We start from the raw sequence: 16,529 nt of genomic DNA on the forward strand, positions 1-16,529 counted from the left end.
AAATAATGAAGGATAGGGGCACCTTCTTTTGGGGCTCATAGAATTGGACCCCCTGGTCCAATCTTTTTGAAACTTGGGAGGTATTTTGGGGAGAGGCACTAGATGCTATACTGAAAATTTGGTGCCTCTATCTCAAAATGGAGGTGCATGATGGCTCTGGGGGCGGGGCTTCCCCCGCCGGCCAGCTGGTTGGGGGAGGGGGGAAGCCTGTAAAACCGAGGGATCCCCCTCCGGGACCTGGGGATTGGGAAGCCTATGCAAACCAAACTCAAACCTGGTTAACAAACAAGATCCAAAGTAAGGTACCAAATCCTAGTTCTTGGTAGATTCGAATTAACCATCATTAACAGGATAGGAGAGGCCTGCTTTTGACTTAAATAAACCATGATTCCACGCAACATCGGAATCAAGCCAGCTGTCTCCAGGGAAACCAGCCTGGTCTCTCAACCACAAGGTACTTTCATCTCCTTCCCTACGGGCCTGCCAAGACAAGGGGGAATGGGGTTGCCAATCCCCAGGTGGGGGCAGGGGATCCCCCGGTTTGGAGACCCTCCCCCTGCTTCAGGGTCGTCAGAAAGCAGGGGGAGGGAAATGTCTGCTGGGAACTCTGTTATTCCCTATGGAGATTTATTCCCATAGAAAATCATGGAGAATTGATCCGCGTATCTGGGGCTCTGGGGGGGGGCTGTTTTTTGGGGTAGAGGCACCAAATTTTCAGTATAACATCTAGTGCTTCTCCCCCAAAATACCCCCCAAGTTTCAAAAAGATTGGACCAGGGGGTCCAATTCTATGAGCCCCAAAAGAAGGTGCCCCTATCTTTCATTATTTCCTGTGGAAGGAAGGAATTGAGAAGGTGTGCCGTCCCTTTAAATGTGATGGCCAGAATTCCCTTTGGAGTTCAATTATGCTTGTTGCAGCCTTGATCTTGGCTCCACCCCTAATGTCTCCTGGCTCCACCCCCCAAAGTCTCCTGGATCCACCCCCAAAGTCCCCAGATATTTCTTGAATTGGACTTGGCAACCCTAAGGGGAAGAGCTCTCCATCACCAGCCAGAAGATTAGTAAGGTTTCTCTACCACCTCTATCCCAGCGAGGGAAGAGCAATATCTAGTTGGATACAAATGCCTGTTAGGAACTCGTTATTTCTGCCACTTGGCATTGTTCAATTGGTCTCTTTCCTCTACCTTTCCCCTTCCACTCTTCCTGCCTTGTCTTTTTCACTTTTAAGCCGGAGGGCGAGGCCTGCAGACTTAGAGACAAGCACCTACTCTGAAGCACTTGACTTTATTTTACTGAAAAGCAGAACAAAGAAGATCCCCCTGAATTCAGTGTAAGATGCACACACACGAGTAAGATGCACACACACGTTCACCCAGATGACCATGAATAGCAGTGAAGACCTGACTGTGCTGTTCCATGGCACCCCGGCATCCGTTTTTGATTCTCTTACACGTGCCCACGTGAACGGAGTAAAGTGTGCACAAGAGCCTTATGACACTGAGTTACATGTAAACTGCACTAAACGGATTTAAAGTTCTGCCCCCAGACAACCCAAATCCTGTGCTTTGTATACATTACCCATCTCCCTATTATCTCTGCATTATTTATTCTGACTTCATTATTTTGCAGTTTTGCTAGTCATGTGTTTTTAATCAGAGTGAACAAGTGAACACAAGCAATATGGGGGAAAGAATATAAAGAAATGGAGATTTTCTGTCCTCCCATCTACAAACTTTCATGGATTTCAGCAGGTAACTTCCCCAAGCATAGCGATTTTGTTCCACAAGCCACCCTACTATTAAGATATGGCAATCAGAGCAATCATTAGTACCAAAGTGCCACATCTCTTCTTCTTAGTTCTCTAAAGAAAACAAAACTCAACAACACTGCCCAGGAACTTCTCAGAGTTTGGTGTATACTCTTCTCAGTATACTTCTCAGAGTTTGGTGTATACTCTTACCGTTTTTGTACACTGCTTACCTCGCAGTCAAAATCCTGGTTAAAACAATTTTATTTGGTAATATATGGTAACAAATCATATTTCTTGCATCATTAATAACTTCTTTTATCTATCCCATATATTACTTTCTACCCACCCCCTCCCCCCATTACTTGACCCCCACCGGTGTTATTTACTTAAAGTACTAATGTTCAAAGGTACCCTTAACTAATAAAACCAAAAATTAATATTCTTCTTTTTTCTAAGACTTAATCATTATCAAAAATTGTCCAATGTCCTTTTATTTTCAACTCTTTTTCTACATATCTTCTGAACTTTTTCCACTCCATCTTAAAAACTTCTAAATCATAGTCTCTTAAAATTCTTGTTAATTTGTCCATTTCACTCCATGTCATAACTTTTACAATCTAATCCCATTTCTCTGGTATTTTTTCTTGCTTCCACAACTGCGCATATAATGTCCTAGCAGCTGAAAGCAAGTACCAAATTATCAGCAGCAGGATCCCCCATTTCTGAGAAAGGACAATATCACCGCCAATTGTTTACACAGGCAAGTTCAAAGCCCGACTACCACCACCAACAACAACCTCGGTCGGTTGTGGCTCTTCCTGCATAGCCAAAGTCAGGAATTGGCAGCAGGCCCTCCCAAGACTTTTGGGCCCCAGCAGGTGCCTGTCAATGAACACTCCTAACCAGCCTTAGTAGAAAGTTGAGAGCTTGCCTGCCCAAAGGTTTACACCGCCATTTCCCCAGTGTGCTTGGGGGCCACAGTCCAGCATGATTTAAGCCTGTTGATTTGTATTAGTTCCAAAGCCATATATAAGACTTCTTGGGGGAGGGACGGTGGCTCAGTGGTAGAGCATCTGCTTGGGAAGCAGAAGGTCCCAGGTTCAATCCCCGGCATCTCCAAAAAAAGGGTCCAGGCAAATAGGTGTGAAAAACCTCAGCTTGAGACCCTGAAGAGCCATGAATGGGGCTGTGGCTCAGTGGTAGAGCCTCTGCTTGGGAAGCAGAAGGTCCCAGGTTCATTCCCCGGCATCTCCAAATGAAAAGGGTCCAGGCAAGTAGGCGTGAAGAACCTCAGCTTGAGACCCTGGAGAGCCATGAATGGGGCTGTGGCTCAGTGGTAGAGCATCTGCTTGGGAAGCAGAAGGTCCCAGGTTCAGTCTCTGGCATCTCTAAAAAAGGGTCCAGGCAAATAGGTGTGAAAAACCTCAGCTTGAGACCCTGGAGAGCCGCTGCCAGTCTGAGAAGACAATACTGACTTTGATGGACCAAAGGTCCGATTCAGTATAAGGCAAGCTTCATATGTTCATGACTATTTATGAATCAAAAATAACAATATTAATGGAAATCAATAAGGATATGTTTAGGTTATCTGATTCACTTGTGACTATTATTCTTAGAAACTGAGCTCCGTTTTAAGCGCAAGTACAAAACTGTTAAACGTATTATCATTTATGTATAATCTATTCAAATAATAGATCTGCAACAGTCAGCCAAAGCTTTTAATTAAGTGCCGAAGATTAAAATCAGGCATCAGGCTTCTCCTTTTTAAAGTAGCCACCAATGCAAAAATGCCTACAGATCCATGGAGCGGCAGGTGCATTCAAAGAGACATTCCTCCCCCTCTTTCGCAAAGGAGGGAATGTTCCTCTTTGGAGATATCTGCTATAGAGACGTGTGCACATCATTGGAAAACAAAGCGAAAACAATTATTCCCTTCTGAATTGTTTTCTTCAAATATAAATTTATGTAATCAAGGAGTTCATACATGGTTTAAGGATAGGCTTCCCAACCCTCCCGCCCTGGCGGGGGACCCCAGGATTTCCACCCTCTTCCCCTGCTCCCCCAAAAAACGGAAGCGGGGGGAGGGGGTGGAAACGGCGCCGGGGAGCATGGCCAGCCGCATCCCGGAGCCGGCGAGGCCGCCGCGCCGCTGCTGCCCCCTCCCCTCCCACCGCAGCTGCTCCTCCGAGATGAGCCCAGGCTGAGCCCATCTCAGAGGAGCAGCCAAGAGGCGGCAGCAGCGCAGGGCAGGGCGAGGCAGGCCAGGAGCATGGCGAGCCGCGAATCCGGGCCCTTCTAGGACCCGGACTCGCGGCTCGCCATGCCCCCGGCCCGCCTCTACCCCCCCCTCCGCTTCCACCCCAGAGGCGGAGCGGACGAGGCGGCAGCGGCACGGCGGCCTCTTCTCCGCTTGCTGTGGCTGCTCCTCCGAGATGGGCTCAGCCTGAGCCCATCTCGGAGGAGCAACCACGGCGAGCAGAGAAGAGGCGTCAGCTGCGCAGGAGCGGCTCACCATTTCCCCCCTCCCCCTAGCTCCACCCCATTGTCTCCTGGCTCCACCCCCAAAGTCCCCAGATATTTTGGGGGTTGGACTTGAAAACCCTATTTAAGGAAGAAGGCCTCTCTCCCGCATTACAACCCTACACAGCCATTAGGTTGGTACAACATTTTTTGCCTGTACCCCACCCCCTTCCCCACTAATGAGGGTTCAGCCACCACCTCCAGCGTTCAGTGGCTGCCCTGCTGTATGAAAGAGCATCCCTGAAATGCTGAGGAAGGCCCTCATCTGGATGGCAGTCTGAAGGGGTTGCCAAAAGAGAGAGAGCGCTTTTAAATGTCTCTTTAATCTCTTATATTAAAATAGATTTGAATATTTTAACTTTGCTACTTGCTTTGAGTCCAAATTGTTGGGAGAAAGGTCATTGCAGGGCATGATCATAACAACACCACTGTCAGTACCACTGTCAGTTTTTTGGGGAGCAGATCGAAGTACAACAATTCTTTCCTTACCATTAGGTTTCAGGACAAAAATGGAAGCTGGGAAACTATTGGAGTAGTCGGTGTAATCGATTTCATACTTGTCATAGTGGGATCCCAGCAACGTGTTGTAACCCTTCATCTCATAATGCACGGGGGACACGCCACAGCTGGAGTTGGTCACCCACATCGTGTAGATGTTCTTCTTCTTGCCCCAATAGGATATGTTCCGCCACACGGTGCAATATATTCCCTTGAAGTACTCTTCCCCTATTGGCTAGGGAGAGAGGGCACAAAGAGAGGACAATCCGTTTACCTAAGAGTAAAGTAGCTGGCCCTCCATGACAATCACAGAAAACAGCCACAATTAAGTCACCCCCCACAGAGAGGGGAGGGGTCTCTCTATAACAGGGGAGACAACGCAGAGAGGGGAGGGGTCTCTCTATAACAGCACAGAGAGGGGAGGGGTCTCTCTATAACAGCGCAGAGAGGGGAGGGGTCTCTATAACAGGGGAGACAGCGCAGAGAGGGGAGGGGTCTCTCTATAACAGCACAGAGAGGGGAGGGGTCTCTCTATAACAGGGGAGACAGCGCAGAGAGGGGAGGGGTCTCTCTATAACAGGGGAGACAGCGCAGAGAGGGGAGGGGTCTCTCTATAACAGCGCAGAGAGGGGAGGGGTCTCTCTATAACAGGGGAGACAGCGCAGAGAGGGGAGGGGTCTCTCTATAACAGCACAGAGGGGGGAGGGGTCTCTCTATAACAGGGGAGACAGCGCAGAGAGGGGAGGGGTCTCTCTATAACAGGGGAGACAGCACAATAAGAAATATGTTCTAACCAGCAGGGAATATTGAGATACACAATGCTGAGTCAGCTGACTGCAGTCTCTTTCCAGTAAAATTGTGCCAAAGCTGGTTTAGGAAAGTTTGCAGCAGGAGGTGGGGGAGTTTTAAGATGGACAGATGTACCATGACATCATGTGCGCTAAAACTCCGCTGCATTTTGAAACTCGAGCCAAATCCAAGACATTTGCTAGGAAGCCACCTAATTCCAGCTTGGAGTTTTTGGTCTATTTCTTTGATCTGCAGCAGCCGAGCAACAGCAGCTTACCTTGTAGCCCTCCATGTTGGGAAAGACAGTTTGTGGCTCCACACGGCCTTCTTTGGTTCCGTTCAGTTGAAAGCACTTCTTTGTATTCACCTCCTTCTCAGTGGTTTCCGGTGTCAACTTGAACATGGTGCCGAACGGCTCAGTACAGCCTAACTGCAAAGTCACGACTTGGCCTGCAGAATGGCAAGGGAAGAAAGTGAGGTAGTGGCAAATCATCACACTGCTGCTCTGGAACACTTTCCCTTGGTCATCCCAAAGGCATCAACTACAGCAGAGGTCCCCAACCCCCGGGCCATGGACCAGTACCGGTCCGTGGCCTGTTAGCAACCGGGCCAGGAGTTGTATAATTATTTCATTATATATTACAATGTAATAATAATAATAAGACATTGGCTTTATATCCTGCCCTCCACTCTGATTCTCAGAATGGCTCACAATCTCCTTTATCTCCCTCTCTCACAACAGACACCCTGTGAGGTGGGTGAGATTGAGAGAGCTCTCCCAGAAGCTGCCCTTTCAAGGACAGCTCTGCCAGAGCTATGGCTGACCCAAGGCCATTCCGGCAGCTGCAAGTGGCGGAGTGGGGAATCAAACCCAGTTCTCCCAGATAAGAGTCTGTGCACTTAACCACTTAGCAAGAGCTCTGGCTGACCCAAGGCCATTCCGGCAGCTGCAAGTGGAGGAGTGGGGAATCAAACCTGGTTCTTCCAGATAAGAGTCCGTGCACTTAACCACATAGCAAGAGCTCTGGCTGACCCAAGGCCATTCCGGCAGCTGCAAGTGGAGGAGTGGGGAATCAAATCCGGTTCTCCCAGGTAAGAGTCTGTGCACTTAACCACTTAGCAAGAGCTCTGGCTGACCCAAGGCTATTCTGGCAGCTGCAAGTGGAGGAGTGGGGAATCAAACCTGGTTCTCCCAGATAAGAGAGCTATGGCTGACCAAGGCCATTCCGGCAGCTGCAAGAGGAGGAGTGGGGAATCCAACCCGGTTCTCCCAGATAAGAGAGCTCTGGCTGACCAAGGCCATTCCAGCAGCTGCGAGTGGAGGAGTGGGGGAATCAAACCCGGTTCTCCCAGATAAGAGTCCGTGCACTTAACCACACCAGAATAAAGTGCACAATTGTATCATCCCAAAACCATCACCCCCAAGGTTGGGGACCAGTGAACTACAGAATAGAACAGCAAGCAGAGATTAGAAGAGCAAAGAGGCATGCCAGGCCAGGCACATAAACATTCTGGGCAGCAGCCTACCTTAGCAGCCTTACTCTAGTTTGTGAAGCTCTTCCATTAGAAGCTCCTTAGGCTGTAGGAAGGCATCAGGAGAGGGTAGCCATTCTCTGGGAATGGCCTGAGTTCTCCCAGAATTGCACCTGAGCTCCACACTAGGCAGCTTCAGAGGATGGCCTCTGTGTCCCCACCTTCCTGCTGAACACTCTCTCCAGATTCTGCCCTCCACAAATCTCCAGGAACTTTATAAGCTGGAACTGGCAACCCTTCTTTGAACATTTATGGAGGAGGATGGTACAGGCCACTGTGTGCTCCCATTACAGGAAGGCTTGTATAACCTAAAGCAGAGTTCATAGCAGAGCCCATGTGTACCTGCCCTTCATGACACCTGCTGAGCTTTTTCAGAAAGAGAGTAGGGTGTTTGTGGAGCAGGGCCAGTTATTGGCTGTCCTCAGTCAAATGAAAGACTGCAACAGCTGTCACCACTGGAGGAGGGCTAGTAAGCAGCCAAGTTTGTGGTTCCACTTCCCCTTCATGCTTTATTTAGTCCCCCTTCTCTTCCACCCAGTTTGGTGTAGTGGTTAAGTGTGCAGACTCTTATCTGGGAGAACCAGGTTTGATTCCCCACTCCTCCACTTGCAGCTGCTAGAATGGCCTTGGGTCAGCCATAGCTCTCGCAGGAGTTGTTCTTGAAAGGGCAGCTTCTGTGGGAGCCGTCTCAGCCCCACCCACCTCACAGGGTGTCTGTTGTGGGGGGGGGGGAAGGTAAAGGAGATTGTGAGCTGCTCTGAGACTCTTCGGAGTGGAGGGCGGGATATAAATCCAATATCTTCATCTACCTCACAGGGTGTCTGTTGTGGGGGGAGAAGGCATAGGAGATTGTAAGCCGCTTCGAGTCTCTGATTCAGAGAGAAGGGCGGGGTATAAATCTGCAGTCTTCTTCTTCCTCCCTTCCCCCTGGGCTTTCCATTATTTCTTTTGCCTTCTGTGATTCTTTTGCACAACAAGGAAGGAGTTAGCCCACGAATACCCAGACACGATTGGCTGGTAAGTGACTTGTTGCCAAGAGAACCTCACTCACTGCCTGAAGAGCTGCAGCTCTCCTCCTGTATTCATGAAACAACAGCTGCAATCTCAACGTAGCTCTGTGGTGCCAAGACATCTCAGTGGAGCCGCTCTGTAGGTCTAATGCTATAGCACTTGATTTAGAAGGTTTTTTTTTTTAAAGTTCGAGGAAGACAAAAAAAGGGCAGGGAAGAAGACAGTGCAGCGCTGTTTGAAAGGGCCATATCGCTTCAGAGACAGACCGTTCACAGAATGGAATTCACTGGATGAAACCTCCATCCCTGTATCGCTTTATTCGGAACTGAACCTATAGTGGCGAACATCCAGTTTAGAACGGTGATGTGAAAGGAAGTAAAATCCCACCTGAGTTCCCCCATCCACAGGCAGCATCCCCAATTCTCCAGGAATTCCCCAGGCCAAAGCAGGCAGCCGTAAGTCTATTTACAATGTTTTATGTCGTTCCTTGTTAAAAACACAGGCTATCTAGTTACATCAAGACTCCAAACACATATACTTAACTTACCCCATCTGATTGCATGCTCAATTTACTCCATCCCCCCCCCCCCAATAAAAAATGGGGGGCCAAAACCAGATGGGATGTTTTATTACTGCATTTTCCACTTTGAAAGGGACAGTAGCTGGGATGGGGCTTCAGTGCTTTAGTTGGGCTCTTCTAGCAGCAGAGTTATGCAAGCCGGAGAGATACACATAAAGTGTGCAGCTTACAGATTCCCTCTTCACGTGGAATATGGACATACGGCCTTGTCCAGAGGGCCTTTTGTGCAATATGGTTGTCAATCCCCAGGTGGGGGCAGGGGATCCCCCGGTTTGGAGGGCCTCCCCTCGCTTCAGGGTCATCAGAAAGCGGGGGGAGGGGAGGGAAATGTCTGCTGGGAACTCTGTTATTCCCTATGGAGATTTATTCCCATAGAAAATCATGGAGAATTGATCCGCGGAATTGAAAAGGTGTGCCGTCCCTTTAAATGGGATGGCCCAAACTCCCTTCGGAGTTCAATGATGCTTGACACAGCCTTGATCTTGGCTCCACCCCAATGTCTCCTGGCTCCACCCCCAAAGTCTCCTGGCTCCACCCCCAAAGTCCCCAGATATTTCTTGAATTGGACTTGGCAACCCTATTGTGCAAGCACATGGATATGCTCGGTTGCCTGCACTGCAGCCGCACCTGTGCCTTCTCTGGCACCCTGGGTTTCTTACCTTCATAATACTCAATACGACTCTTGTTTCCAGTAAGATTGTACCAGGCCTCAAAAGGCTCCTCGATTTCAGCATAAGGCAAATTGATGACTCCTGTAGGACACAATAGAAGGTATTAAGTTGGTTGGTGCAAAGGGTTTGACATGGAAGAAACTATTAGATGTTATAACGCAAAACCACTCCAGGCTTCTTCTTTTTCTTAAAGCACCATCTTTCTGACTGACATCAGCATTCAAGGTGACTAATTTTTAATGCAAACAGCAATGCAGAAGTTGAACCAATAAGAGCTACAGCACCGTATAGAGTCAGTAGCCACTTTGGGCCAGTTGCACAAGGGAGAGGAAGGAATGAAACGCAACACAGAGGAAGAACTGCTCAGAGTTTTGGCAGTGCCTTCTTCCTCCTCCTCAGAACATAGCTTTACTCCCACCAGAACCCTATGAGGTAAGTTAGGTCAGGGAAAGGCATGCTTGAGGCCAGCCAATGAACTAGAGTCATTACAGCCCAAGTATAGGGACATTGCAGCAACATCAAGGGTTATTTTTTTTTCTTTCAACAACCAGTCAGAAGAATGCCATAATGGGAAGTTCTGAAACAAAACTGAAAGACTAACGTTCAACCACTGTTAATTCCTAGCAACTGATATGCTAGCACTGAACATGGAAGCTCATGCAGAGATTCAAGTAGGTTTAGGGAGGGACGGTGACTCAGTGGTAGAGCATCTGCTTGGGAAGCAGAAGGTCCTAGGTTCAATCCCTGGCATCTCCAACTCAAATGGGTCCAGGCAAGTAGGCATGAAAAACCTCAGCTTGAGACCCTGGAGAGCTGCTGCCAGTCAGGGCTAGGATGGTGGCTCAGTGGTAGAGCATCTGCTTGGGAAGCAGAAGGTCCCAGGTTCAATCCCCGGCATCTCCAAAAACGGGTCCAGGCAAATAGGTGTGAAAAACCTCAGCTTGAGACCCTGGAGAGCCGCGGCCAGTCTGAGAAGACAATACTGACTTTGATGGACCAAGGGTCTGATTCAGTATAAGGCAGCTTCATATGTAGGAGGGATGGTGGCTCAGTGGTAGAGCATCTGCTCGGGAAGCAGAAGGTCCCAGGTTCAATCCTCAGAATCTCCAACTAAAAAGGGTCCAGGCAAATAGGTGTGAAAAACCTCAGCTTGAGACCCTGGAGAGCCGCGGCCAGTCTGAGAAGACAATACTGACTTTGATGGACCAAGGGTCTGATTCAGTATAAGGCAGCTTCATATGTAGGAGGGACGGTGGCTCAGTGGTAGAGCATCTGCTCGGGAAGCAGAAGGTCCCAGGTTCAATCCTCAGAATCTCCAACTAAAAAGGGTCCAGGCAAATAGGTGTGAAAAACCTCAGCTTGAGACCCTGGAGAGCCACTGCCAGTCTGAGAAGACAATACTGACTTTGATGGACCGAGGGTCTGATTCAGTAGAAGGCAGCTTCATATGTAGGAGGGATGGTGGCTCAGTGGTAGAGCATCTGCTTGGAAAGCAGAAGGTCCCAGGTTCAATCCTCAGAATCTCCAACTAAAAAGGGTCCAGGCAAATAGGTGTGAAAAACCTCAGCTTGAGACCCTAGAGAGCCATGAATGGGGCTGTGGCTCAGTGGTAGAGCATCTGCTTGGGAAGCAGAAGGTCCCAGGTTCAATCCCCGGCATCTCCAACTAAAAAGGGTCCAGGCAAATAGGTGTGAAAAACCTCAGCTTGAGACCCTGGAGAACCGCTGCCAGTCTGAGAAGACAATACTGACTTTGATGGACCAAAAGGTCTGATTCAGTATAAGACAGCTTCATATATTCATATGTTCAAGTAATGGGAGACTCAGGTTTGAATCCACACTCTGCCATAGAAGCTCGCTGAGTGACCTTGGGGCAATCATTCTCTCTCAGCCTAACCTACCACACAGAGCTGTTTTTGAGAAGACAGAATAGAGGGGAGAATAAATCACTTTAGGTTCCATGGTGGGAAAGCTGATAGATAAAACAACTAGTAATGAACATATCTTCCATACATTTGATTTGATGTCCAAGTGATACACACTTATGGCCCACTACACCACCCTGTGGTAATTAATTCCACATATCAATAAATGTTGAAGTAGCATTTTGGAATTCACCATAATATTCTGCTCGTATGCAGTGCTTTCGGCGTGATCAGCCATTTCACAAGTTGTAGTCCCAGAAATAACCCAATGAGGAAGGCTAGCATTATTCCAATATTGGAGATAGTGGGGCATGGTCTGACAGAGAATCTGGAGCCAGTGGTCGAGTTTGTAGCAGAAATGAGATTTCCAAATGCCGTGGGAAACCTGAAGAGACGTTGCAAAAGTCCAAAATGCTGAGGGAAGTCTACAATTTAAAGAACTGTCTGCAGTTGCACTCGTGTCTGCCTGTGTAAAATGCTGACTGTAAAGGACCTTCTTCCAAAAGTTAAACAGGTCCCTGTCTCAGCCAAAGGAACAGAGGTTTCCATCAAGAATGTGGCAAGAGTCATTCAGCATAGCACAAAGGGCTTGAAACATGAATTCCAGTCGTTAGGTTGCAGCCAGTTAGACGGAATAATACTGGCTCCACAGGAATAGGCAGAATTAAAATTTGCTGCCATCAGTTTTGTTAGGAAAAAAACGTACAGAATCCCTTTGGAAAGGGTCAGTCCCAGAACAGAAGCCACAAAAGGGGTGTGTCTGTGTTCAGCATGTAACCTAGTAACACTGGGGGCAAATCTGTTATCTACTTGGATGACCTGGTATATAACATGCCTGGTGGTATGGATGACAAGCTTCTAAATTTAAGAGCATCTAACAATGGGGAGCGGGCATATTCAATGGTAGAGCATCTATTTTATGTGCAGAATGTACCAGGTCCAGGGCTGCCAGCCTCCAGGTGTGGCCTGGAAATCTGCTTTTACAGCTGATCTCCAGCTGGCAGAGATCAGCTCCCCTGGAGCAAATTGGAAGCTGAGAAAAAACTCCCTGTGTGAATATTATAACAACCTTTATAAGAAAACTGCAAAACTATAAGTACTCAAAATAATAAAGTTAAAGGTAGTCCCCTGTGCAAGCACCAGATGTTTCCAACTCTGGGGTGACGTTGCATCACAACATTTTCACAGCAGACTTTTTACAGGGTGGTTTAGCCATTGCCTTCCCCAGTCCTCGACACTTCCCCCCCAGCAAGCTGGGTACTCATTTTACTGACCTCTGAAGGATGGAAGGCTGAGTCAACCTTGAGCCGGCTACCTGAAAACCCAGCCTCCCTTTCAAAAACGCCTCCCTGCGCTTTCCCCAGCACACCCACCACAGTGGGCACACTGGGAAAGGCTGGAGCCTTTGGGGAGACATCTTTAATGGCTCCCCATGCCTTCCCCAGCATGCCCATTACAGCAGGCATGCTGGGGAAAGCTGAAGCCATTGGGGATCCAGAGCCCTGGCCAGCCCAGACAGAGTTCTGCTCCAATGTGCTCTGGCCCCCCAAAAGCCCAGTATGTCAATCTTCCCCTGCAAAGAAAGGCAGGCATGGGGGTGGGGTGGGGACAGACTCCCGTCTACTTTACCTAATAGCCCGGTACAGCCCCCTGCCTCAGGTAGGCCACCTTTTCCTTTCAGCAGCCTTGTGTGTGTGTCTCTGTGTGTGTGTCGATGTAGTCCCCCTTCTCTTCATCCCTAAGCACATGTTCATTTCTGATCTTTTTTTTTTAAATTAAGCCATTATTTATCTTTAAAATTCAGCATGCATGAAAAACAAGAAACTGGGGCTGTGACGTCACCGATGATGCTACTGATGACAGTGGCGCAGTCCCCTGAAAATCCTGATTTAAGGCACATATCAGCTTAATTTTATATTTTATGTTAGTTTTAATATGTTGTAAGCCGCCCTGAGCCACCTAGTGGGAAGGGCGGGATATAAATTACAAATAAATAAAAAATAAATAAATAAAAATTATGGAAGGAAATAAACTGACTCCACAACTAAGAAAATTCAGAGGGAGGGCAGACATGCAGAAGAACCATGCCCCAAACCAATTCAAATGTTTGTGTGGATCAACTGGAAAGAAAATTGGGAAGTTGAGTGTGTGCAAAAGCCCCTAGAGCAGGGGTGTCAAACATGCGGCCCAGGGGGGCGAATCAGGCCCCCGGAGGGCTCCTATCAGGCCCCCCGAACAACTGGCTGTCTCCCTCTCTCTTGCTTCCTTCTGCATCACAGCTTGCGTTGCAAGGTTTGCTCAACTGCTGGAGCGACAGAGCAAAATCTCTATTTTCTCCATTGGCCGAGACTCCTCCCTTGGGGAGGAAGGGGGAAGGCAGAGCTTGTGTTTCCAGGCTCTCTCTCTCAGTCTCACAGCAGAGCTACTGAGCCAAACCTCTCTTCCTTCCCGCTCCTTGTCCCCCGGGGAAGGAAGGAAGGAAGGAAGGAAGGAAGGAAGGAAGGAAGGAAGGAAGGAAGGAAGGAAGGAAGGAAGGAAGGAAGGAGCCAGAGCCTCCTTTGCCCAGTTCCCTGGATCACACTGGAGAGAAACATGAAAGCACCTTTAATACCAACAAGTGCTATCGTTTTAAGCATGTTTTAAGGTTTTTTAAAAAAATTTAAATGTGTTTGTAAGTGTCCTTTATAAAGTTTATATCTCTGCTACCTAATCTCAAATAGGCATCCACATGGCCTGGCCTGAAATGGCCCAGCTCAACCTGACGTGCCCTGGCCCAACAAGGTTTCATTTATATCAGATCCAACCCTTATAACAAAGGAGCTCGACATGCTTGCCCTAGAGGTTCGTTCATAATCTGGACATCAGCAGAATTCCATCCTAGCTCTTCTGTTCAAATCCTTTTAATTGAAGATGCCAGGGATTTAATCTGGGACTTATCCATGTACATATCCACCACCCAGCTGTGATCCACCTTAGCCCATTATTTGACTACTCCCACTCAAAAGTCATTATCTGTTCATAATCAGGAAGCAAAAGGCATAGTTATCTCTGTGTCAGAAGTCAGTTACAAATGAATCATGCTCTAGTAAGCGAGTAGGTGGCCCATGAGAGCAAGAGAGATTCCCCCCCCTCCCCTTACCTCCACCAATATTCTCTTTCTACACCCTTATTTTCTTTGGGTGAACTCAAAACAGCCATTAAAACCTCAAGTGGAAGCACCAGCTTGAGGTTTCAGTCGAAGGGGAAATTCTGACATGTTTCCAAAGACTTAAGCTGCATTGTACGCTGGTTTAAAGGATAAATCAAAGGGAAGTTGAGACATCATGGCCAAGTTCTGTGGAACTGGCATGTCTGCAGACTGCAGGCAACAGCTGAGCCAACTGGTTTGCCAGTTTGGAAGCCTTGATTGAACTCTTAAGGACTTGACATTTGTGTTTTCCTAGATCAAGGCTAGATGATGCATTGCTTTAAAAGCATGGCCCCGCTGATCTGCATCTCCTTCTCTTAGGGTTGCCAAGTCCAATTCCAGAAATATCTGGGGACTTTGGGGGTGGAGCCAGGAGACTTTGGGGGTGGAGCCAGGAGACACTGGGGTGGAGCTAGGAGCAAGGGTGTGACAAGCACAATTGAACTCCTTCCCTTCACCCTCCCCTTCTCCGATTCCACCCCAGAGGCGGAGCGGGTGACACTGCTGCCGCCTCTTCCCCGCCCCACCGCAGCCGCTCCTCCGAGATGGGCCCAGCCTGAGCCCATCTCGGAGGAGCAGCAATGGAGCAGCCGAGGCAAAACCAGAGAAGGGGAGGGGAGGGTGGAGGCGGGCCAGGAGCACGGCGAGCCGCGAGTCCGGGTCCTAGAAGGACCCAGATTCGTGACCCACCACGTTCCTGGCCCGCCCCCACCCCCCCGACTCCACCTCAGAGGCGGAGCAGGCGATGCCGCCGCGCCGCCCCCTCCCCATCCCAGCTGCTCCTCCGAGATGGGCCCAGCCTGAGCCCATCTCGGAGGAGCAGCCACGGTGAAGCGGAGAAGAGGCAGCAGCAACGCAGCGGCGTCGCCCGCTCCGAGATGGGGCGGCTCGCCACACTCCTTGGCGCCGTTCCCCCCCTCCCCCCGCTTCCATTTTTTGGGGGAGCGGGGGAAGAGGCTGGAAATCCTGGAGTCCCCCGCCAGGGCGGGAGGGTTGGGAAGCCTACCTTCTCTTTCCTAGGAGTTTTTGCTGCAGATTGGCTTCTTAACTACATCAGTTTTTCCACTTCTGCATATTACAGAAAATTGGATGGAGCTACCCCGTTTCTTTCTTAATGCTCCAAACAGAGAGGCCACAAAATCCAAGAGCTGCTGAACAGAGTGAGGGCAGTGTGGTGTAGTGATTGGAGGACCCACATTCCAATACCTTCTGTATCTTCGTAATACTCACTAAGGGCCAAACCAGAGGAGATACCAATGAGACAAACAGGACCTCCCAAGGACAGTTTCAGACTGTGAAAATGAGGGAAGCTCCAATCCCCCGGCTTGTGTTACGGTGCAACTCCTGAAGAAGTCACCAGTGATTCGCAAGTGCAATCCTTTTATAAAACCTCTTTAGAAGCACCCATCATGGAATTAAAAGATTTCATTTTATTTGGCCCTCAATGACCTTTGGGCCAGACATTCTCTCGACCAAATCATCTCACAGGGATGTTTTAAAGATAAAGTAGGGAAAGGAAAGGGGGAGGAATTATGTGCAATGCCCTGAATTCCTGGGGGGGCGGGGGGTGGGATGGGAAGAGCAGAGCATACAAATAGTCCTGCCTGCATTCATGGAAGTGTCTTGGGTGGATGAATCAGCTGAGTCTCTCCTTGTTCAATGAGAGCCTGTTACATAAATGTTTCACAGAAACAGGGATGCAAAGGGATTTTTTCCATTCTTAACCTGTTCCTAGAAGGGCAGGTCCTCTGATGATGAAAGTTAGCAAGGAGACTATTTGTAGAGTGCGGAATTAGCCTGGGTTACATTACACATGAAGAGGCCATCTGCTGAGTCACAATCAGTTAGTTTTGACTTGTCTCCTTTGATCAGTGGTGGCTGTCCAGCTTCCAGGGTGGAGAGCCAGTTTGGTGTAGTGGTTAAGTGTGCGGACTCTTATCTGGGAGAACCGGGTTTGATTCCCCACTCCTCCACTTGCACCTGCTGGAATGGCCTTGGGTCAGCCATAGCTCTGGCAGAGGTCGTCCTTGAAAGGGCAGCTGTTGTGAGAGCCCTCTCCAGCCCCA

The 16,529-nt window shown here is 48.8% G+C and overlaps 1 protein-coding gene across 1 annotated transcript in view; it reads right to left on the minus strand.

The window, feature by feature from the left end:
• The window catches only part of LOC132585650 (digestive cysteine proteinase 2-like), a 46,507-nt gene that overhangs the window by 14,826 nt on the left and 15,152 nt on the right, over window positions 1–16,529 (minus strand). The window contains exons 3-5 of the mRNA XM_060257504.1: window positions 9,341–9,433; window positions 5,835–6,007; window positions 4,760–5,003 (exon numbers count right to left, since the gene is read on the minus strand). Of these exons, the coding sequence (XP_060113487.1) occupies window positions 4,760–5,003; window positions 5,835–6,007; window positions 9,341–9,433 (510 nt within the window). The remainder of the gene's footprint in view (window positions 1–4,759; window positions 5,004–5,834; window positions 6,008–9,340; window positions 9,434–16,529) is intronic.

This window comes from Heteronotia binoei, chromosome 17 (genome assembly GCF_032191835.1).
Source record: "Heteronotia binoei isolate CCM8104 ecotype False Entrance Well chromosome 17, APGP_CSIRO_Hbin_v1, whole genome shotgun sequence".
Classification (NCBI taxonomy): domain Eukaryota; kingdom Metazoa; phylum Chordata; class Lepidosauria; order Squamata; family Gekkonidae; genus Heteronotia; species Heteronotia binoei.